This window comes from Malurus melanocephalus, unplaced genomic scaffold (assembly GCF_030028575.1).
Source record: "Malurus melanocephalus ecotype Western Australia unplaced genomic scaffold, MMel_1.1 scaffold_209, whole genome shotgun sequence".
Taxonomy (NCBI): Eukaryota; Metazoa; Chordata; class Aves; order Passeriformes; family Maluridae; genus Malurus; species Malurus melanocephalus.
The window spans coordinates 1,041,987-1,067,871 of record NW_026623441.1 but is presented as its reverse complement, the minus strand read 5'-3'; the positions used below and the strand labels follow the sequence as shown (position 1 = coordinate 1,067,871).

The 25,885-nt window shown below is 36.1% G+C and overlaps 1 protein-coding gene across 2 annotated transcripts in view; it reads right to left on the bottom strand.

Annotated features, from left to right (window-relative positions):
- Positions 1-25,885, bottom strand: part of EXOC2 (exocyst complex component 2) — a 147,316-nt gene that overhangs the window by 77,354 nt on the left and 44,077 nt on the right. For both annotated transcript variants that reach the window (XM_057373901.1, XM_057373900.1), the window contains exons 5-7: positions 17,520-17,633; positions 12,956-13,080; positions 2,987-3,067 (exon numbers count right to left, since the gene is read on the bottom strand). In XM_057373901.1, coding sequence (XP_057229884.1) covers positions 2,987-3,067; positions 12,956-13,080; positions 17,520-17,633 — 320 coding nt within the window. The remainder of the gene's footprint in view (positions 1-2,986; positions 3,068-12,955; positions 13,081-17,519; positions 17,634-25,885) is intronic.

Below are 25,885 nucleotides of genomic sequence, written 5' to 3'. Positions count from 1 at the left end.
ATATTTGTATTTTTCAACTTATGACTTACTTTTAATTAACCAAAAAAAGGAAAAAAAGTGTAACTGTTTTAGCCTTTTTGATCATTGCATGTAGAAGTTTCTACATTATCTGGTCTAGTGACTATACTTTAAGCAAAGATGAAAAAAATTACATCAGTCTCGCTGGGTGGCTTGCATGCCATTTTCTCTAGTCAACACTGTGGGTGGCCTGCTCATGTTAAAAGTAGTCTTTGTAAAATAATTGTTATATCTAAATAATGTTTAAACTTTGTTGAAATTTTGAAGCCTTGATGTAAAAAAAGTTTTGTCAGGACATCTATTTCCACCACATACTATTCAGCATAGAATAYTTTAATCCATTAAGGAGAAATGCACAATGAAAACAGTTAGCTGGACATTTAAATACAGATCACTGTTAAAGTATGATTTTTCTCAAGGTTATAAGAAATGATTGTTTTGTAAATCTTTCTAGTAAGTAAGATTTTGTTTGTTTGAATTAATATATTTCTTGTCCATTCTTTTAACAGCCCAGAAGCAATGTACTGTACTTGGGAACTGAAGTTATATTCATGACTTTTTTTTATTCAATGCAAACATTTTTTAAAAGGTGATTGACAACTGCAGGAAGAGCACAGTGATTTCTATCTTCATCTCTTTATGAATTAATTTGCTGTATGAATCCTCAATTCAGGTAAGTAATTCTATTTTATTTTCTAACAGTACTTCATTTGCTTTATAAAGGAATTGAAATACATAAAATTATTTCATTAGTGTCTTTATGAAATTCAATATTTCATGCAAAATAGGTTTATCTTTTTAGAATTAAAAYATTGTAACTTTTCTTCCCTCTTCATCCCTCCAAATCCTTTCCATACTAACAATCTTTATCTCTTGATTACTGATGGACCATCCATGGATAAAGTTTTAGGTCTTATACTGAATAACTACGGATAACGGATGATTCATCTACAGAGTGTGAATTTTTTTACTGCAAAATAAATCTCTAGTTATTCAACAGTTCTCTGTCATACAGCCTGACAAAAACACTACATAATGGAAATTGACTGATCTTTAATATAGAATTCTTTATTAAATTCATTATAGGATACCAAATGTTTTAAATAACATAAATTTAACAGCTAGTTTAACAATTAAATTTAGCAAAACCTCCAACCATCTATAATTCCACCTAAAGGACCAAACTGTTCTACTATCCCATGCTATTTCAATTCAATAATTTGGAATCCCCCTAACAAACATTCCAATGGTGAGGAAAACATCCTTGTTGTTAAGGGTTTGTAACCAAGCTCACCCAACAGCAGCTGTCTCTCAAAACATGCACCTACAGTCCACRAAATGCAAAATTCAACTAAAGAATTGAAGTAATTTTTGAAAGCAGYCCCTCTTACTCATGGATTATGGAAGCTTTTCAATGGTCAGACAAGAAACAAAGCTTTGATCCTGAACTACTTAGCATAATATTATTTACTCTTTTAAAATCCTTGTATTCCTACTTCCCTGCCTCCCATCCATCATGACTTGCAAAGTATCATAAGAAAAGCAGCCAATTCTTTTCATAGCCGAGCCAAACTTAAAACCACTCTGAAGTGTCTGGCACAAGTTCCTCTACAGAYCCAGTGAAAAAGACACTTTGCATTGTCTACAGACAGAGTTCAGCCACCATGTATGAAATGAAACARTAATTATATATTATAGGTAAATCTGTCTTATATCAGTGCATATAGGAAAATATCACAGACTTAAATTTTCGCTTTTTAATTTAAAATCTGTCACACGATTTTGTATAAGGGAAAGTGCCCTCCAAGGAATCTGCTTGCTGCATGACATGACATAAATACAGAGCACTGAGGATTGCACTGGAAAATTTCAGTAAATGGTTTTTCTTCTACCCTCGATGTACCAAATACTCTGCACACATAGGCACATGCTATAGTCTTTATACAGAGGTGTGAAGTTTAATGTGGTGGTCTTTTGTGATTTTAAAATTTTTTGGCAGTTGCTTTTTTTCATTTCAGGCATGAAGATGAGGGARTAACAATGTTCAAACTACACCTTTCTTACGAGCACTAACGAATCTCTACTGAAGAGAGCTAGAGCTGTTCACAAAACCCCCTGCTTTCTTTGTGCTCCCCACACAAACACACACACAGTCACTGCTTTCTTCATATAAGAGAAGAAAAACAGTGAACTTCCATGTCACTTTCTTGATTTCATAAAACACACTCAGACTTTCCAACACTGAGTCAGCTATCTGCATGTCATTCCTGCTTATTGATACAGCACTAAGGGAAACATCCCTTCCTCTGTGAAAAAAATCACAATGAAACAAAGTAAAATTATCTTGGCAAAAGTCCCAGAATTAAAAAAAAAGTAACTGTTTTGATCTGATGAAACACACACTGAACTGCAGCAAATTCAAGCCATCTCTCTCAATKCAACCTTACAGCTAATAAAGGGAAAGAGAAAACAAAGTACTGACAGCTTTTCAAAGTTTCTAGAAAGAATGCTCATGTCAAATAGTCTAAATGCCAGCACATTAAGTGGAAAAGATCCTGTCAATAGACCTTGTTATTGTAAACAGCTTATAATTTGGGTTTTTTTCTGCTTTTACTTGAACATCTTACGATCCTGGTATTTAGCTCTGCTCATCCTTCTATAGTTCTGTCTGTCTGTACAGTTCCTCTGTTTTCTTTGTCCAAAAAAATTGAGATGCCACCAAAATTTAATTTAGAACATCTTTATATTTGTTTCCTTTGTTATCACAAACACTGTCAAAAGTCATGGCAAAAGCTGYTACTTATTTCAAAAGATGCTTTACCACACCCTTGAACCACTATCACCAAACAGGGAAGGGCAAAAGAGACTGTACTGCTTTCTACTTTCTACAATATTCCTAGGAAAATATTAAAGCTTGTAAGAAAGTCTAAAGTCCATAAATAGTTGCTGCTGGAAGGACAAAACTTACTGTTCAGTACATTCTCCAGTTTTTGCGTCATGGATCCTTCTACTTTTTCCGTTCCATCCGCTTCCAGTTTTTGATGAATTGCTGGAATAAAGTGTCTAGTTAAAATGCAGAACATTTTAATAGGTGGGAACACATTACATCAAAGTGACAYTTTTAAACATTTTTAAAATTAAAAATAAAGTGTTATTTTTCTTTTTAGACATAAAAAAATACAAACATGCTTCATGGCAGCAGAATCTAGTGGAGGACAGGCTTAGAGCCAGACATTGCAGAATTTTAAACCATTACTTGGACATAGACTTCCTGTATCTTCYTGAACAAGACAGTAATGCTTAAGGAAAAAACCCAGAAACATGTGGACAGAATAATAAAACTGTTATAATTTAAATGAGTCATCTTGTACATATTAATTAAAATTTGTATTTTGAGAAGTACCATTTAAACACATAATACTTCTGCTTTGTAAGTAAGTGACGTCACCAAGAAGAAATTACAAATAATTAAAAGCTAGAAAGAGAGTACTCTGATTTTAGATGTTCCCAAAATCAAGTTCTACAACATTTCCCCATCACTTCTTTTCATCTGTAAACAGGCACTCTTAAAACATAGTTTAAATTTCTTGAAGCATTAACCATTATCACTATGTTTCTGTGTAATTTTGCTCAGAACAGGAAAATGGAGGAGAGGTTGCTTTTTTTTAAGATGCTATTTTTCTCCTGTCCAAAAATGCCAATTCTTATTTCTGTGTGCTATTACTAATGGATGTGAAAATGCATAGTATTGGCATTAATTTGTTCTTTTACTATAATTTACTCTAATTTCTTTTTCAGGGAGGAGGAGATTTAACAGCACAGCCCAATAACACTATCTTACTCTGAAAATATGAACAGTGAATGCAGTGTAGATACTCCTTTCTTCTACTTCCCCTCTCTCACATAGCCCTTTTTCCCTCTTCCACTGTTCAGCAAAAACCAGTATTTCTCTCTCTCTTTGYATTATTCCAGTATATATGCAGCACATATAAAATATGGTTTTCACTCAAATTTGTAATTTGTTAACATATGCAAAATCTGCTCAATCAAATAGCCATCAGCTCCTATGTCTTTAGATAAATTTGAGGCYTGAAAAAGCCTCCTACTGCTTTCTGCTGGTTCTCAGAAGACTGGAGTGAAGCTAAACTACCCAGTGCTTTGAGGAAAGCAAGTAGTGATATATTTTAGTTCAAAACACAGATACAGCTCTGAAACCACTCTCTCAATTGTCCCAGCTTATCTTGCTGTAGTGTACATGACAGAGCAACCTGAGCCCCTCAACTGGATTCTTTTAAGGTGAAACAACAATAGAAGAAGCACTCCAAAAGAGCTACCTGGAATTCAATCCACTGGGTGAGAAATAGCGTCATAAACTGCACACTAAAGCTATTTTTACACATTATATCCAGATTTCGTAGTAAGCACATTCATTGCTTTCCAGTGCTGAGCTACAAAAGAAAAAGTCTCCAGTTTTTGTYGTGAAAAATGTTATGAAAAATGCTTTGTCAAAAACTCTGAGCTTACTTTGTTTGCATCAAATGATTTTGAAAAGCTAAGTGCATATCCCTTCCATGGGGAACTGACACAAAGTCTTTGAGTTAGAAGTTTAGATAAGCAAAAGTATATGCAGTCAAGAAAAGTATCTGCWAACTTCATCTATTTGGAAGGAATCTAGAGATACTATTTTTTTTCTCTTAAAGCACCAAACCCATCTAACAGTGGGATGATACTGTCTGGGACAACTTCTGCTCTCCTGCACTCATGTKCTTCCTTTTGCTGCATCTGGGAATCACACAGCTGCAGGGCAGCTGTAGTGAGATGATTTGGTGGAAAACTAACTCACTAAGAAGAATTGTATCTTTACTAATCAGTGAGCTTGTCTAAACCTTGCTCCAGTTACAGCACCACAGTGTAAGGAAAGGAGCTTACAGCCAAGGCAATGTGGAAAGCCATCCTACTCTTCCCACAGTACTTAGCATTATCTTCAAATACAACTTCTTACCCTCAACCCATCACTGGCTGCAATAAAAAAGGAGAAAATGGTAGGTCTTTGAATGGTTGAAATAAAGGATTTTCTTGAACTGCCAGTTACCCTGGATTTACTTGACACAAACTATACAAGCTGGAAAAGCGGCTGTAAACCTAGCAGAATCTGTTCCGTATTTTTAGGACCTGTACTGCAAGAAGCATACAATGAATAAAAATGAGGAAAGCCTAGGTCTAGATGCTTCAACTAAGGCCAGATAATTAACTGTTTTTTGCATCATCTTTGTCAATAAGTATTCATGTTTAACAGCTAAGCTGGAACATTTAAAGGCCTCCAAACTTCACAGCTACAGGCAGACACTAACTAATAATAGTGAAGAAACTAAGCTCAAAACTCACAGCCTTTAAGCTGTGACTAAATACACCAGAACACATGCAAAGTTCAATCTGGCAAATATGCCACAAYACAGGCCTTGTAGTGAAACAAACTGCAATTAATTCATTGTTACTTGTATTGAAAACAATTTTATTTAATCTAAGAAAGGATATGGGTTTTTTCTTAGATTTATGGCAACCATAAATCTAGAAAATTAAATCAATCTTGCCAGAATCATGCAGCTTTTGACTTGCAGATTTCATACTTGATTTCCTCATTAAATATTTTTAAAACATATTTTGAGACTGCCCCTCTTGGAGCCTTTCTTAAAAGTTCCTTGGACTAAGTCAGTTCAAATCAATACAGATGCATATTTTCTACCAATTTCTGACTACAAGATAGCTAGAAATGGATTTGGAATATCTGAAAATCTTATTCATTTTCACAGAAATGTGGTTAAAGAAAAAAAATGTATCTGAAATAACTCACATCCTTTTAGTCAGATGCAGACAACAGGAGGGGAAAAATACAAAAAGGGCAAGACCAACTCAGCAAAGTATTTCTGAAGATCTGATGTGGTGGTGGTGACTGTAAGAACCTGGCACCAAAGAACCATAACAGAGCAATGAACACATTTTAGCACTCAGCCAGGATTCAGCCCCCATGCATGAATAAAAATGCCTTTGGTTTCCTTTATTGGAAGATTAATGATTTTTTTGTAATTTTAGCAAAATATAAGAAGGATATTGATGAGGAAAGTATCCCTATGTAAGGTAAAAACTGTTCTGAATGCATTCAACAGGACTGCACAGCTGTACACAAAGAGCAATGCAATAAAGACACCATGCCAAGAACAGAGGTCTTAACACATTACTCAAAAGTGTTTCCTACGGCCACAAGTAGGAACAAGTTAACAAGTTTGATTTGGACATTCCTGCAGTGCCCCTTGAGAATTCTAGATATTTTTGTACTRGCATAGCAAACTTTGCTTTGTTTTGATTAACACTATTAATTGTAGCAAAAATTACAAAATACTCAACTAAATGCAGTATTGTCTCAAGTTGCCTTTTTGCGTTTTGTTTCTCTAGCATTTACTTCTTCAAGCTTGTTTACCCAACACAGTGGCAAAAATCAAAGAAAATGGACAGACTTAACATGATAATTAAAGGTAAATATAACACAGTGCTAGCAAGGGAGGCTTTATTGATATATAACCCCCCAAAATTTTAGCATAAAAACATTGTGAGACCTGACAATTTGTTCTGACATAAGCTGACATTAAAGCAAGTCTGATATCTCTAGGCAAATGCCTCAGAAAATGTGGCTTCTTATTCTGCCTATGGATCCACTAAAAATTCCAGGATTGGACCCAAGCCTTTGCCAGAACACTTCAGAATTAAAGAGCACAGAACATGCTGATCTCTCTTTACTGGTGCTAACTTTCTGCATCTGTAAAAGGTAATAGTAAAAATAAAGGCAGCTTTTAAAAGTTGCATTTAAAAGGTGGTATGGCAATCAAATGGAATAATGTAGCACGAAATCAAGCTAGTTTTATGACTTGCAGGATAAGTCTGGGTCAAATTTAATCATAGGTAACTTTTTTGCACACTTGCAATCAATTGCAGAATTTGCCATCTGATTTTCTCCTTCTACAATGCTTTACACCATTTTTCAAATTAAAAAAAAAGCTAATTTATCTGAAAAAACACCAAGTTCATAAAATATGACAGCCACACAGTAACTATAAGCTGCCAAAACTGCATTCCTTTGGAAAAATTCTGCTAGTAATTAGCTCGTATTTCTAAAACAGTAACTGATGAAGAAGCTACATGAGCAGTCAGTGTAAAAGTAGGTACAGGCTTGGGCAGAAAATTTTAGCGATGGCCTGCGACAATTCCTGCTGTTTCACATGTTTTCTAATTAGATCTTCTCTTCCTTGAGACAAAAAAACCCCAACTCCCTACACAATGCCATGTTAGAAAGGAAGGTTTGAGCCTTTTATCAGTTGTGATAACTTTTGCTTTTATAAAATTGCATTAAGATAACAACTGATCTGCTACAAAAATCGACCATAGGCATTGCATGAAAAGGAAGCATTCACCTGAGAGTAAGCTATCTACCTTCATACTTTATGGCATCCCTTTGTTAGGTCATCTTTCTCTCAGAATACATTTCTCATTTCAGTGTGCCTCTTGTTATCCAGTGCTGCCAGATCMGAAAAAAAGTTTTCAACAAGCAAACTTAATTTAAGTTTAATTTAGCATGCCTATTTTTGGAATGCCTAATTTAGCTCATCTACTTTTTCATCGTGTATGCTCAGAAGGCCTATAAACAAAAGGACAAAATATGAAGTACTTATCTTTGTCATCCTGCTTTTGTGTCTAAGCACAGTACAAAGATGATTCAAGTATTCWGACACAAGCGCCCACTTGGAAAGCTGGACAGTGGTCTGAGAGCACATCAGCTTTTGCTTCATGACTACATGGAGCATGATCGCAATTCTTAACCTGAAATAATTTAACTTGCACTTACTATGGGGCACGTACATGCATGGGAACTGTTACTCTGAAGTGACTGATACATGCTCTCTGACACCTGTCCGATAAATGCAGTATCTTTTTTTATTCTTGCCAGTTTGTTCCTGTGGCCTGTTCTTTCTCCCTCTATGAAYTATTATCTTTAAAATTACTAGCTGTAATAGGAGACTGCTCTCACTCTGCAAAGACAATATTCTATCACTTGACATGGGATGAGGAAGACAACACTAATAAACACACACCACACAGAGGATTAGACACAGGACAGTTCCAGACATTTCCAGACATTTCCAGACATTTCAAGTCACCTGCATAACATTCAGGTAGCAATCACATATTTTTATTTGGTTTACCCAAATTCATATGTTTGACAAAAATCCACAGTATTTTTAAAAATATACACAAGAGGGAGGTAACGCAAAAGCGTGAATTAGATTTGTTACAGAGCAGCGATGTGACAACAGCAAAACCTGATATACCATCCTGATGCCAGGCTACTGGGCAGAAACAGTCATGCACCAGCATTTAATTGGACAAAAGAAAACCACTTCCAAATCAATCATCAATCTAGTCTGCAAACAGAATCACTAATGAAAAACTGACTTGGCTCTACATACTCTCTTGAAATTCAAACAGAACAAAACTCCTAAAAAGTCAGAAGCAAAGGAACATTTATGACAGWCAAGGATCAGTTTTTAGCTTCTCCAGTTCCCAGTCTGACTCAGAATTGAATACAGCTCAGGTGATTTTTTTTTTCTTGTTTTAGAGAAAATGAATTTAACAGACATAATGGCAACAGCACAGACTTATTCAGACTGAATCCAAACTGGACCACTAACATGCTCATTCTAGAGCGGGCCTTAGGGGATGAACTGTAATAATAGTCTATAAGAAGAAAAAAACCAAACCCAAATCAAAAACCAGGCATTTGACCAGATTAGGATAATTTCAGCCAGATAATTTCAGCTACACTATCCTACATGTATTAAATAAGGTAATAGACAAAAGTGCATCTGTAGTCCAAAGACCCTATCATGCAGGTATTCCTACAGGCCACGCATCTGAACAGGAGTGCGAAAGGAAAAAAAGGAACAGYGCTGTAATAGTCAGCAGTGCTTTGTTTTGCACAGTTTTCTTCCTGGATATCATATAAAATGTGTTTGTAGTTGTAATTGCAAAAAAACCTGTTGCCATAGCAAACTAGAGAGCCAAATCTAAACATCAAATTTGTTCATGATGTCTGTGTTTTAAAGACATCACAGCATCTTCTTTACCTGCCAATAGAGATGTCATACTTACATGCTTTTGCATAAGTAACTGAAGTAGTAATTTCCCTATTTTTTTCTTTCATTTAAATAAGAACAAACTGCAGCCTTAGGGTCATTGCAAAGAGCATTTCAAGAAAAAGAAATTAAAAGAAAATTAATTTGCTAACTTTCCAATGACTTCTGTGTGGGACCTGACTTGCTCATGACCATAAAATATGTCTTAACTACAAACATATAAACAGGCACCCTTTCAGGAATGCTACTTTCCAGGTTGCAATTAGAATTACAGGAAATAAACCAGCTGAACTCTCTGACGCTGACAAGTGGGTCAAGTTGAGATAAACCCTGCTCCCCTCAGCTCAGTTTACAGCTCCCTTCAGCTGACGAAACAAACTTCCTGTTGAACATCTCCTTTGTAGCAGAGTCACTGTCAAACTACCAGCCAAGCCAACAGGCAGAGAGACAYGGGGATCTGATAAGGCAACTGTATTTTCCCAGAAATTAAACCAAACAAGGAAGGGTTCTGGTCTATTTGAGATCTTATTTTCTTAGTAAACAGCATCTAAATCACAAAATAAAATAAACATCTTAGGACTGCTTTTTATGCTTTTCATTGCTTATCTATGAAAATATTAATACTCACTTAAATGTGTAACAGAATCTGATAGTACACTTAAGAWCAGACTGAATTGTACTGGTCCCAACTGATGAAAAAAGCTGCACAATAATCAGTAATTCAGGGTGTCCTAAATAAAGGTAGCATACTTGAAACAAACACTGTTAAATGTGCATGAGTTTAAAAAAGCATGTATAAAAACTGTGCAAATAGAGGAGTAWGAAGTACCTGGAAAAGCAAGTATTATATCTCCAAATGTARCCCTCCTAYRAAAAGTTATCCTGTATTAATTTAGYRAGAYCTTGYWCACAAGTAGCTCCATTTTATAAGAACAATGGAACAGACCTGCAGTTTATGAAGCATAACTACCAGAGTTAGAAGATATGTTCCAAGATATCTGAAGGGGAAAATTAAGAGTCTAAATTTTTGCCCTCAAAGAAACCCTATGTTTAAAAAATCAATTGAATTTTAGAAATCTCCCCAAAGGAAGATAGTTAAAAAAAATTCTAAACMAAAATGAACTATTAGAAAATTAAAATCATACTGGCAGACAAAATGTATTCAGTAAGGGTTTTCCCTTGAGTCAGTTTTCATTTGACAGTTTTATGTTCAGCATCAAATAATAAAAGTCTACAAAACAATGGCTATGTCACTAAGAGTTTCTGTTGAAACAATTGGTCAGCTTTCAAATAGAAACTATACCTCATGTAGCTTTGTTGAAATGCATACAAATTTTTAAAGGAGAAAATAAGACATGAAAATTCACCCTTACATGTGTAAGGGAAGAAAAGTGCCATATCATCTTGCACAATCACTGTCTAGCCAGATTATAACAGGATTTTAAATTTTATRTTCTTCTGTTAAAAAGCTTGAATTTCATAACTGCAAGCTGAAGAATTAATGGGGCTTTGCTAGGGGGTTTCTGTTTAGTGGTTTTGTTGTTGGTTTTCAAAAAACTGTATCTGAGCTGTTTCTGTAGAACRATGCTAATAATGCTTACTCTTAATTCTCAGCATCTTTCATTTGACAGAATTGTAATGATCAAATGTTCTGGAAAAAGCTTTGACATCTGGCAGGAGGGCTGCATAATGGCACCAAATAAATACTTTTTTTCTTCTTACTACTGGAAGCCACATCCAGCTTAACAGTTGATTGTACCTATCACAAGTCCAAGTCTTAAAAAAAAGTTATGCAATTTCTCCAGCTGTACTTTCGCAAAAATATCCTGCATAAGGAGGAAGAATGGGCAAATAAGTAGTTCTGCWTTCAAAACTAAAATTCATATGCAATAAGGGTGAGTTTATTGACTGAAAAGAAGCAAAAACCCTTTTGCATATGCATTTAATATGAAATTTCAACAGAAAAAAATATATATTACAATGCTACATAAGGCAGYTGTGACCTGTACAGCATCCTCATTAAGAATTTGGGTTCAGAATTAAAAAACTAAATATCATATTGATGATGCCCCAGAACTTCAGTTTTGAATGTATAAGATATTGAGGCTTTAAATCTCTATTTTYCTTTTACAATAGCATCAATGCCATTCTTTCATTGTACCACTTTAATTCACTRTATTAAAACATAAGCTGAAAGTCTGCTTCCTTTTGAGCACTAAAGGGAGATCCCTSAGATCACTAAAAAGCAAGCCATTTTGGTTACAGACAGAAAGTGACATCAAGAACCATTTCAGTCATCCCAAGTTTAAGTTAGTAATTTAGCTAAAGGACTACACTGATAAACGCTGATTTTAGGTAAAAGCAACACTGATAAAGGTAAAAGATGCAAAGCAATATTACAGTTAGTATAATTATTTAAAAATTTGAGACACCATAGCAGTTAATTAAATAAATGAAGTTTCTTTCCCTACTATTATTTTATTAATATTTCTCACATTTCTACTTGCTCATTGACCACTCATTTATCACAAAATGAGTCTCCAAAGGCAAAAAAACCTATACTAAGATGTGGAACAAGAAAAAACTACTCAGTTGTGCTTAGCCTTTCTAAAACCTCGCAATATTTATGGTTTCCCTTATCTTTCCTGAAATCCTACTAAGTAYATGCTGATCCAAAAAATAATCTTACAAGGTAACATTGTTAGCACTACTTTTTATCCATAGCAGTAACTTCTTGAAAACAGAACCCTCAGTCTTTCAGACTCAGAGTATTTGATATTCCATATGCAAAGCAGATTTGGTTGTGAAAAACAAGCCACATTTCAATATTTATTTGGAATTATTTTTGAGAATATTTAGGATTTTGACCTTTTTAAGAAAAACATAGGATTTCAATATTTTTAAGATGTATAAGAATTATAAGGAAATAGCTTATTATTTTTCCTAGCATTTAACAAAAGCTCCTCTTAAAAAGGTTAAAGAATGCCAACTAATGGTTCTTCTTAAGTGTCTTTTCTTATGAGTACCACCGCATTCTTCAGTATTTCCACTAAATTCTTTAATACTTGCGTTACTGAAGTTCAAAGGGCTCAATGACCAGGACAGATAACCAGCACAGGGGTAAATGACAAACCTATTGGGGAAGGTTTCCTGGGCACTGCTGCTTTCTTATTGAGAGTAGAGCCYCACTAGACAGGAACTACAGCTGCTCACAATGAGCTTCGATCTGAGAGACATTTTATGCTTTAAGAGTGTCTGTGTGTGTGTCTATACACCATAAAGATATATAAACATGCCAACTATGATAATCTCACTAATGTGGTGCATTCTCCCAGTGGCAAGMAGGAACAGAAAAGCTCCCTGATTTCCCAATGTAACAGGTGTACTGGATATTCATATAAATATTACTATCTGACTACTRAATGAGGCATCATAAAATCAAGTTTTTCTGTTGCTACAGTTTGCAARTCATCTTAATATTATCTCCAGTTTAACACTTTTCTTTTTTGCATTTGTGGTCTAAGTGATTTAATCAAATGCCTCCAATTCCTGTCACATTTGGYGACATCTTTTGCAAATATACCACAACAATCAGCTAACCAGTTCTAGGTTGTGACCAACACAACAYAGATTTTGGGCTCATTATACAATTTTAGTACAGACTGTGAAGAGAAACAATCTTTTTTAATACTAAATTCATCTATACATGCACACAGTCTTCTATATCATATGGAGAAAGTGCAAAGCAKCTTTACCTGACAGAGCATCTTGTGCTTCAAAAAATGTGCTGAGACCTCCTTTCACATAAGCTAGACTCCCTTCATTTTTCTTATTGGCTTGTTTCTTCAAATTCACAACAGCCGTTTTGAGCTGATCAAAACTGAAAACAAACAAGAAAACCTTGGTGACGTTCAAACAATAAGGTCAGCTAATAAACAGAACAAACTGCTTGGAAAATAAAGCTAGCTACTTTCAGAACTGTTAAGGGCCAAGTAATTGCTAATGAGTGTGCTTTTCAATGAAACAGTTTATTCTTAGTCCAAAGATCTCAGTTTTTTAGTTTCAATCCTAAATGGAGGGCTTCTAGCACTTGTGATGAAAGAGATTTCTTTTGATGAAAGAGATTYCTTTATAGTACAAACTAGTCAAGAAGGTTCTTCTAAACCTGCAATATTGTTCTTATTTAACTGTCTGTACTACATTAAATAGCTGGCAGTACAATTCACTACACTTAGGACACAACAGATGAACTACTGAGATGTTAGAAGTGTCCTTAAAAATGACATTTGTTTAACTCTGCAGCTTCACTCATAACCTTTTCTCACTTTTGATTCTCAATTCATTCAGTACATTTATGTTGGTTTCGACATAGAGTTCAGAATTGAACATAATATTAGTGCAAAACAAAGAAAAGCTAACCAGATTCATGCTTTATGCATGTATGGTTTTAATAAGCAACCTACTAAAATATTTTTGAAAGATACTTTATAGGGCAATATTGATTGCCAASTCATCACTGCTGTTTGCATGGTAGCTTTCTTTCTATCTTAGTTTCCTAATATTTCTCAATTTTTGGCAGTTTATATTTGATTTCACATCTTTATTTTCTGAAAKCACCTGCAATGAATTGAGAAGTCTTACGTTGTGAATAAATCTTCATTAATTGTGTRTAATTTTTTTTGTTGACAATGATCAGTATGACCTCAGTAGTTACATCACTGGTTTACCTATAAAAACACTACCATGAACAAGATCAGAAATACAAATATAGCACATGATTTTGAAGTCTTTCCTCCTACTTGCAGGCCAAAGCCATTCACTAATACAAAAAATTGGAACAAAGAAACTGCACTACATCTCTCTGAGGAGAGGGAAACAACAAAGTAGGAAATTAAGACATAAAATAATTCCATCTATACTCTACCCATCTGAAAAAAAGCTGGTGCAAAAAGACACAATAAGAGAACAAACCAAAGTTTAGCCCAGGCAGTGAGAARGCTATCACCACCTACTGGGAAACAAAGCACAGTGGTGCACTTAGAAGCACTTTTAATACTGATGATATCACAACATTTTGCCTAATTTTCYGTTTCCATCTGCTGGACAGAAATCACATTACTCATTACCTGGATTGGTCTACTTGGGCATATGAGTAGTACTTACCATTTTCAGCAGCATTTTCAAAGTAACAAAAATCAGTATAGCTCTCCTTTAAAGCACTGTTTCATGTTATCTGATGATCTAACAGTATGTCAAAATAGTTTATTTATATTTGTCAGGATACTGCCAGCATTAAAAGAACTAGTAAAAAGGATGTTATATCCATTTCTTTAAAAGAATGTCCTTCAAGGAAAAACAGACATAAACTAACCAAAATGTAAGTGTACCACACATTTACCATTTCCAATAGCTAAGGTTATGTAGGGGACAAGAACTAAACCATTGCTGTGTTTCTGGAAAAACAGCACAAATTATATGAGACAARTATTTCTACAATTCCAGAATATTTTTAACTCTACACATTTTGAATTGAGAAGAAAAARACCTATCCAAAACWGTTTTGCTGCTTCTTTATTTAAAGAGATACTTATAATTAGATTCAAAACATGACTGGATTCACCCTAGCCTTTGAGCATTTATTTCTGTTGAGTTTTACACTGCTCTTGGACCTTCAATACTAAGATTTGGATTTTATAAACCAATATAAATTGAGCTAATATGCAARAAACTCCAGATGTCATTTAAAAGTACAAATTAACACTTTTTATTCCACAGGACTGAGATTTTTATTTGAAATTACTGACATGCAAAGATGCAAATCAATGGGTTTTTTTTCAGCAAGAAGGATGAAGTACTTAAGCTGATACTAGACAATGTGTTAAAAATATTTTTTCTTTTCTARAAACACCTAACTCATTCAAGCTGTATAGCCACCAATATTCATACACTCCTGGGCTTGTGGCTCAGCTCTCCCATTTTTCTTAAAGTAGTGGCCATAGCTGGGCAGAGCACTACAACGGCAGCTTTAACAATGCCAAGCAGAATAATTATCTCCATGTTACCTAACACATTGCTGCTGATACATCCCAGAAGATGATTCACACTAGACTGTCAGCTGTTACAAACCATGGATTGTCCTCTGCATTACTGCTGTCCAATCCCAAGTGTGTATTCTTCTGCTGCCTTCCCTACACCCCTTTGAGTCTTGCACTCAACTTTCACAACTGTTATAGCCACAGGTGTCACTGGTTATCACATTTCCTGCATTGCCTGCAACAATCAGATTCAGAAGAGTAGTACCCCTGAAGGCCCTCACTGCAGCTATGTTAGAAGTCACTCCCAGAACTCTTCAAAAGTCTCCTGAGATTGCTGCCTCTCCTGTAAATATGAAGGACATTGAAGTCTTGTACAAGAACCAGGGTCTGCCCTCTGAAAAATTCCCCAAGTTGCTTAAGGAAGATTTTGTTCACTTCCTCATGCCACTATGATGTCACCCATTCCAGATTCGTGAACAAGATCTCAACCATCCTTCTCCGCAACAGGGACCATGTATTTATCCAGCTGTTCTTCACATGAAGGTCAAGTCCCTCTCTTCTTTCCTGGGTGTATTTTACAGGTGGCCTTTTGCTATCCATAACCAAACACTAGGTACATGAGCTATCCCAGTTTATTCCAGTAGCATGTTATGGAGCTCAGTCTCTTACTTGTTTCTCAGGCAGCACGTGAGCATGTAAAGGGACTTGAGGTCAGACACTTCCAGCAAGTTTTGTAACTACCTACAGCACTCTCAGTGCCATCACTGAACTCACAGGTAGCACTCTGTTCCTTCATTGAACTGCATGCTGTTATCACCATCCCCTCATACTCTGAATGTGAAGTCTTTGTCACCAAAGTGCAAACCTGCTGGCAAAGATGTTTCTGCACTCTCATCCCACTTTTTCAAATGAATTCTATTTCTCACTAGCAATCTTTGTTCTTTGTTCATGGGTCTGGCTACAGAAGTAAAAAGCACTGCCTTTGAAACCAGGGGCACAGCAATCTGTGAATCTACAGGATGCATCCCTATTGCGTGAAGCTCTCCCCTTCATAGGTAATTCACAGGGAATACCTAGTCTCCCACATTCTTCACTGTTGTCCCCAGAGCCCTGTAATTACTTGTGATCTGTCCTAGATCACTCTTGGCAGTGTCACTGGTGCCATCATGATTGAGCAATAAAGGGGCAACAGTCCAAGAGCCAAACATCAAGAAAATATTTTATGAACAGCTACATCAAAAGTTGTTTCCTCTTTATCACTTCATTATCCCCTCACTTAAAAAAAAAAAAACCCATGATGATTGCCAAAGTTATCAGATTCTGACAGAATTAATTTTGAGTAACTCCTCTAAGTTACTTGATTTCAAAAGATGTTGTCACTATATGTGTATTAGGTAATAATGTTGCCTGCCTGATGTTCTGGCTCTTTAATGTACCATCATTTTGAGAGGAAATTTAAGTATTTCCCAAGTAGATTAATGGCTATTTCTGGAGCGCCAAAAACCAGATATTCTCCCATCCCCAAAACCAARAAGCAACCCATACCTCTTTCTATCACAAGGAAGTAAAAAAATATCTTAAACCAATTTGCAAAGTGGCATTTCTGTTTAAAATGCTAATTGCAATACTCAGCTGAAATCAACAAAAAAAGCTCATCTTCTCTATTAAAAATGGCTTCCAGTATCATCTGAACACGAGCAGATAAAAGTTTTGGAACTCAGTTATACGTGTAAAAATATATTCATATAATACAGTCATTTAAGGACACAGTATTAATTATATTTCTAAATTAAGATCTTACATGTTAAGATTTTAAGGGATTTAACCTCAAAGATTCTACTTGCTTGTCTGACTTCTGCTGCTGCAGCATTTTCCACAAGTATTAACTACAACCTAATTGATACTAACAGTTTTAGTCATATGTTCAGTACCCATAACCTGGATCTCTGTTCATGGCTTAACACCTGGAGTTTCCACCCAAGGCTGTGCTAACTTTTTGATTCCTCAAGTTTGAAGAAAGACAGCTTCCATCTGATGTGGGGGACATTGGCATTAAAAAAAACAATCCACCATAAATTAGGTCTGGTTAAAAATGAGATTGTTCTCAGAAGCACATTAAGCCAAGTGGTTGATTCAAGTTTCAGGCCAAGCAGAAACACCAGAGACAATCATGACTACAGTTCTATTACTGTAAATGCAAACCACCATTGACCCATCTACTGAATAATGGAATACCATCAGTGACTTGCATTTTAAAAAATTACTTATATGATAGCAAACAAACCTTGTTGTTGAATGATTCTCAATCAGGTACCAGGCAGCAGAAAAGTTTTCACTTGTGAAATCAGCACTCATCCCAGGAAACAGTGACTCTAAATCTTTTTGAGGAAATCTGCCCCTGAAAAATGAATATTAATTTCCTCAGTGAAACATAGTCTTGTGACAATTTACAGTCAGTTTTCTATAAAAAGTCACAAAACAAACCCCAAATAATTTCCCTATAAGATGGAAACATTAACTTGKATCTCACCTTGAAATTAAGTCTGCTATTACAGACACATGATGCGTGACTGGAAAAGACTTAAATCTAACCTACGAAAAACTAATTTTCCCATTTTGATTTCACCATTACACAAAGACAGAAATGCTGTCTGTATACAATGCTTTTATTTAACTTTAAAACGGCAGGACAGGACATCAGAAGTTTGATAGCTTGTAAGTGATCTCACAGAATTGTCTTTTGGTTCCTGAGCAGCAGAATTCACACAGAAACATGAAGGGAGATACACAGAACATATATCCATGATATAAAAACACTGAAAAAAATACTGAGTTAAAATAATTCTCTTGCAAAACAGAATATACTGATCTGTCTGTTCACAGTACACAAAAGAAAGGAAAAACAGGCTTATCTCAAGTGACAGCCAGAAGGTTTTGTTAGTTTTTACTCAGTCTTACAAATGCATAAAGAAAGCATGAGAGCCAATTCCTTGTAAAAACAGATTCTCTACAACAGCATTTTTAAAACTACAAGTAGWTTCTAAGATACTCATCCAGAAAATTTATTCCATTTACTTTAAGTCCACGTAATAAAAATATTTAAAGCACTTTTTGATGAAAACATGATGACCTTCATCCCTCAGTCCAGACACACACTCAACACTTGGCCATATTCATTCCACCATGCACTCAGTACATCACCAGGTGCACTCCCTCCGCTAATCTTCACCACCAGCTGCATCCCATCTTAATGTGGGAAAGATTAATTGTGGCAAACAAATTCACTTTTGGTCAGCTCTAAATGGGTCAGTCAATTGGACTAGATGGACTTATGTCCCTTCCAACTGAAATATTCTCATCTATTTCAAAAATTTACTGTCATTTTTGGATCACAATATCCAACTCAAAAGACAAATGAGGTCCCTCTCTGATGCTCACAAGTTAGGTGAGCTTTGCCATACAAAGTACACTGTGTGCAAATGAAAATCTGCCACTTCGCATTTGAGAGCAAACTTGGGTGGGAGTAGCAATCCAGAGCAAGTTATAAGAATTACATTTAACACACATGAAAAACCATTTAAATGGACACAAAAGCAGTGATCTGTTAGTTTTAGTTTTTTATATAATCTTAACATGTTTCAAGATAGTTAAAGCTGTTTTTATTACAAAAAGCCAACAGCAGATTAAGTGAAACAAATCTAAAGACGGGCACATTAAAAAGTACAATTATATAGAGAGGAGTTGTTTCCTGGAAGTTTCTTTTCATATCCAAATGGCCATTAGCACAAGCAGGTACAAAGGACCTACGTCCATAATGACATGGTACAGAAGTCTTTCATCAGTAGCACCTGATTACAGCAGTGGCATGAAACAATATTTTCTAAAAACCAGAAAAAAAATCGAATGAAATGCAAGGAAAAGTGATGACAGATATGAAAAGTAGAGATAGAGGGAAAACAGTGTGAGAAACAAATGTAGCGAGCAAAAATGAGGGTCCAAACGTTTGTCTGYGTTCAATGAAAAAGTGATGATGTTATAATAAAACTTTAAGATGTAAGTAGTGAGAYTCAGGATTTTCAATTACCTTAATTTTCCTGAATGACAGCAAGCAGAAAATGCTGATGTATGGAAYGATTCAATGTATTCTTCAATTTAAGATACCTTATTTTACCCTCAAATTAGTCAAAAGTGCCCAGTAGGCACATGAACGTACAGGATAGTACTTCACATGTGATACACAGTACAACTGTACAAAAAAGCATTTCTTTTAGATCCACACATGGTGACATCTTTGTGGACAATTGCATTTTTAATGCTAAAAAACAAAACCAAGAAAACATTTGAGTTTCCAGGAGATATTTCGACATTCTGTGCAAGCACTGTTTAAGTGAATGCAATCAATACAGAAGGAGGATTTCATACATATTTTTCAGAATTTCCATATATGTTCTCCAAAACCAAAATAAACAGATATAACATAAAAAGCACACACTGAAATATACCATTACTAAATGCAACTAATTACTGCAGGCTTATAAGAGATATGCACAACAGTTTAAGCTTATGCATGAGCTATATAATTCCTAGGGGAAAAAATGAAACTGTTTTTTAATATACGTATTGAGAAAGACCAAGATAGAGATACAATCAATTACTGCAAATGAATCTTGTCCACAGACTGGACATAAATGAAGGCATTTTTTTTCAGTTTGATGTTCAACTGCCTTGAAAAGTTATTAGGAGCTTTTTTCCAGCAGATGTATTTGTGTAGAACCATGAATTAACAATGCTTTTATCTGTGCAGACATATTTTAGACATAGTCACAACAGAGTAGAAACATGAATGTGAATGTGTGAGGTATGTTAACAATATGTTACACTCTATGGTTTAGTATCCTTATTTTTATCATACATTTTACCAGTAGTTTTTCCACTAACAGATATGCTACAGCTTGCTACACACAGACTTGTTACAGCTGTCTTCAAAACAAACTGCTCACTAAAATGCCCAAACTGAAAGCAACTGTATTTCTAGAATGTCTGGCCAGATGCATCTAAAAAGAGACTGACTCCACATACACACAAGTTTGTTTCATTAACTGCYATTAGTAAATTAAATAAGTCAGTTTTGGAAGTTGTTCTCATAAAAATTTGCTTACCGTTTACTTATAAACAAGCCCATATGTGACTTGAGAAAGTATTTCTGGTTTATTCTTTCCAACATTATGGGACWAAGATGAACTAGTAGCAAAAACTTAGATCATGATGACATGCAATTAAACTGTAAACAATTTTTCTATTGATTTGCTCATTATACAAGAATCACTTCAGGAAGAATACTTAATCATTATTAAAAAGTAATCACTGTAAAAGAAACTGGGAACCACAAATTGAATCCAGAAAACRTCAGAAAAAGAAGAGTGAAGCTTGACAACCCTAAGTATTACACTACCTTAACAATTTCAGCAAAGGTACACATMCTGGATTTGCATAGTAGTACTTTCTGCTAGGCACTTTATTTTATCCAAAACAGAACTAGATTTTGTACTAAACTTACAGTTAATGTTTTAAAATATCCTTATTCATAAGTCTTAAAATAATCTTATTCATCCTTCAGCCACAATTTTAAATACAAAAGAAACAGAGATTTTACATAGTGATTATATTAATGAGAAGTACAATAAAAATACTTTTGGTTACAAGTCACCACACGCTTCCACTTCCCTCTRACACATTTTGAGTGTATCTAATACAGTCACACAACATTAGATGTAACGGTCCTTGCTTYCATGTAAAGATCATGCGCATTTACTTCAGACTTAAAATATGTGKAGCACCATAAAGTGCCACAAGTGCCCATCAACAGAATTCCCTCCTTGCACTACCTCAAACTTTAGGTTCTGTATAGCAATAAACCTAATTAACAGCACAGGATACATGGGCTCTTACAAATTCTGCTACAGAACTTGTGCACATACCTACACAGCATTTATATTCTCCAGAGATTAGCTGGAATCTCCATGGGTAAATCACAGCCTCAACTGGTCACAACCAAGTAAGAACAACAGGATGCAATGGATACTAACTAAYAAAGCCTGACAACAAATGCAGCTTAGCAAGATGTAATTTTTCTGTAAAAAATTGTTTTGCTCCCAGAACTTTAGAACCTTGTAGTAATAATTTTAACATATATGGCAATATTTGCAGATTAAAGGTGGGTCCCAAAGCAAGATACAGCCACCAGAAGGTAACTTGAGGCTCAGTGCCTGAGTTTATAGGTCAAAAGGAGCAACTTTAAATAAACACAGATTCTGAATAGCAACCAGCATAAACAAGCTCCAGCTAGAGCTGCTGCTTAAACCTCCCCCCCCCACTCTGTCTGGTACCAGTCAGACTCCTTGAAGCTGGCTTTGTACCAGCTGTACTGTGTTAATAATGCATGCAAAAAGACCAGCATAAGGGACACTGGTGTAGACTAAACACGACAAATCAGAAGGTGTTAACAAAGGTCTCTCCAACCACAACAAGACAAGGGGGCACTCTGGCAATTCCTCCCTAGTGGCAGTGGGTTCATTAGAAATATGAAAACCAAGTGGCAACTGTATTTTAGAACTGGCAGAACGTGGGAAGGGAAGCCTACTAAGAGATTACAGGCTGGGAGCTGCAGCTGATGCATCAGCCTAACAAGCAGTAAGTGCTACTTCATTTTTTAATGAAGCTAGGGCTGTACTACAACTCTCTTCTGCAGCTTTCAGAATTTTTTTGCATGCATCTCTGGGATCAAGTTTCCACATACCCGTCACATTAAATTATGAAATTTACTGCATTTCCATACAAGCTATTTAAAAAGAAACAACTCAGTCTCCAGAAAGTCTTTTCCTATCTCATGGTACCAAGCTGATGTTTACCATTAGGTGGCAGCGTAACACCACCGTTTCCTTCTCCCATATGAACTTTTCTGGAAGCTGGCGTGGGAAGAGGGAAGCATCTGTATTGAGTGGGTGGATACAGAAGTATGTGGAATGTACTTAGCATGTCAGCCTTTGCTTTCATGTACGAGATGGATCCACCAGAGTGACCTCTGCTACATGCAAAACAACAAACACTATTCAAAAATTTTCTAACCACCGCTAGGTCTGACTGATGTCACTGTTTTGCAAAGAATGAATTTTCTTAGTCTGACAGAGTAGTTAGAGGAGTCAGGGAACCCTTGGTTAAACAAGGACTTGTCGTGCAGGAGAGGGAAGTATTCATCAGAACAAGCAATTCATTCACAAATCTCACATAGATCTAAATTTTCCATCAACGTATTTCAACCAGTGTCTATGAGAAATAATCTGTCCCAGAACTGTACAAAACTGAATGATTTTGTGTTGCCAATCTGCTTTTGTAAAAGCTCTAAATTGCTAAAATAAGTACTGCCACACAGCTGCTAAAGTCAGAATTTTCACATCAAGTTCCACATTTCTCAGACTGAGACAACTACTCTGCACACTCTTTTTCTTTCTGCAATCTACTTAAGACTTCTGGAGAAGCTGGCAGCCCAATGCTTGGACAAGTGCACTCTTTGCTGGATTAAAAACTGGATGGCCTTGCCCAGRGAGTGGTGGTGAATGGAGTTACCGCCAGCTGCTGGATGGCCAGTGCTGGGATTCCCCAAGGGTCAGCACTGGGCCCAGTCCTGTTAAACATCTTTATTAATTATCTGGACAAGGGGATCAAGCATACTCTAAGTAAGTTTGCTGATGACACTAAGTTGTGTGGGAGTATTGATCTGCTGGAGGGTAGGGATGCTATGCAGAGGGATCTGGACAGGCTGGATTGATGGGCTGAAGCCAACTGTATGACGTTCAACAAGGCTGAATCCTGCTTGTGTCACAACAACCCCAGGAAGTGCTACAGGCTAGGGACAGAAAGCTGTCTGGCAGAAATGGACCTGGGAGTGCTGGCTGACAGTGGCTGAACATGGGCCAGCGTGGGCCTACATGTGTAAGAAGGCCAAAGGCATCCTGGCCTGTATCAGCAATAATGTGACCAGCAGGACCAGGACAGTGATTGTCCTCCTGTGCTGAGGCCACACCTCGAGTACTGTCTCCAGTTCTGGGCCCATCAATTCAGGAAGAAGATTGAGGTAGTGGAGGAAGTGCAGAGAAGGGCAATGGAGCCTCGTGAAGGATCTAGAGAGGAAGTTTTGTGAGAAGTGGCTGAGGGAGCTGGGGGTGTTTGGCCTGGGAAAAATGAGTCTCACTCTYTACAACTGCCCAAAAGGAGGCAGTAGCCAGGTGGGGGTCAGCCTCWCCTCCCAGGCAACAAGCGACAGCACAAGGGGACACAGCCTCAAGCTGTGCCAGGGGAAGYTCAGGCTAGACATCAGGAAGAATTTCTTCACTGAAAGGGTGGTCAGGCATTGGAATGCRCTGCCCAGGGAGGCATTCAAGAAACAGCTGAACGTGGCACTTGCGGATATGGATCAGTTGACAAGGCGGGGATTGGTCAAAGGTTGGACTCAAAGACTTTGAAACTCTTCAACTGTAACAATTCTGGGATTTATTGTATGATCTAATGTTTCTGTAAGGGTTCCTGGCTACATGTGTGTAACACTACAGGCAGGAATACTCCTGGGGGATGAAGGGGGCAGAGACCTGCTTTGCACTGAAAGTCAGCATAAAGACACTGACAGGAAAATAAAACTTTGTATCAGTCTTTACCCAATACTGAAAACTAAAMACTAGAACTCAAAGATTAAGTATTTTAAATACCTATTTTCTGWTGGGAATTGAATACCTCACAGCATATGCACAATAGGCACTAAGTTACAGCAATGCCCAAAACCCTTATCTGACAGGATCAGCTCTGTGTTTTGGAAGATGAATGAACAACTGTTAGGAAGGCAGGAGAACAAACACGTGCAAACACTCTTCTACAAATACATTTGTGACTTCAAGGGTCACCACCACTGAAACACAAGAACCAGCAAGTTCAAATTTTATTACAATGTAAGAGATTTTTTTTTATTAGCAAGTGAGATTCTTAGTTATATGACACAAGAACTGCAATTAATTTTTGGAAAATATGAAGAACTTACCAGCCAGATATTACATGTACTTAGTCCATGCTAAACGTGCAGGCTGAAAGATGATGCCAGAACTTTACGTATAWATGTAATATTTAAAATATATTGACTAAACATGTAACATATAAAATACCTTGATTATGTAAAAGAACAGTCAGGAGGATGACTGCATATACACAGTTGCCTATTTTGCATCCTCACAGTTGAATATGAATATGAAAATACAGTTCCAGTGCATATTTTGAGTATGTGGATGTTACTCGTACAATGYATCTACAAGCAGCATACTAATTGTTAATAGAACATCAGATCCACTATTACATATTTCCCTTAATTCACASTTCAAACCTTTTGTTCACTTAAATCTCAGCCACTCCTAACTATACTCCAATCTTCTGAGTCTAAATAACTATTTTTTGTCCCTGTCCATACTTAATAATTTAGTAAAATGCTTTACTGAAGCTTTTCTCTTCATTACTTGCAAGAATGTTCTTCTATTATTTCAAGATCTCATTTGCAGCACCTTGAAAGCATCCATCTGAATGGTTCAAAAGCTACAATTAATTTTAAACACATTTAAATTGGACAAAGTACCATAAAAATGTTTAAAAGAGTCACAAAAGAAGTCTTAAAACCAAGCATAACCCATACTAAAAAAAAAAAAACCTCCAAAAATCAACTAATTCACTCTCATGCTGCAGTCTGTCTTTTCTGTATCATTTATTAATGCCCGATAACCACTTTCTACAGGGAAGGCTTGTCTCTTTCAGTCTGTAGTCTAACCACCCTCCCCTGCCTTCTCTTTAGTGTGCTGCTATGTAGTTTATTCCCATTCCGTTTTATCACATCTGTTTTTCACCGCTTTTCTCCCTTCTCTATTAATGTTACTTTCATTTACCACTATTAGCATAACCAATAAAAGGCACGCCATTCCCATCAGGCTGCAAGGGGTGTAAATCCCACCAAGTCAGACCAGTGTCAAATGCTTCAGCTTCAAAGTTAAAATACATCCCAATTTGCAACATTTAAACATTTAAAGAAAAAGSTTAAAGAAGCTAAAGATACAAATAAAAGACAGATCCATAATTTTGCAGAGTCCCATCTGCATACCCAACAATATTATTAGGATGATATTAGGATGGCTTTTWTTTTAAAGCATCCTAACAATTTTTCTCACTTTCAGTGACAAATTATTTCCATATCTAGTAATAGTTATTGCTAATTTCTTACCTATWCTCTCTTTTTCTTAGTTTGTAATTTCTTTTTTTTACTACCTTGTACAACTTCTCAGTACTCACCCATCCCATATATAAAGTATTTGCAAACATGTGAGTTCAGTTAAATTATATGGTATTACAGATTATTTTATAGACGCAAACATCACATTGCTCCAATTTATCAAGAAAATTATTAAAGATTTTCCACTGAGAAGGAACTTCTTAATTAAACCTAGAATGTTCATCTATAGTCACAACTATTAACATTGTGCTGTCAAACATAGCATGAGGGCAGACCAGGCTTTTCCTCTCTTTCCCCTTTTCACAATTTTACCCCTCTATTCCTCTACATGACTACTA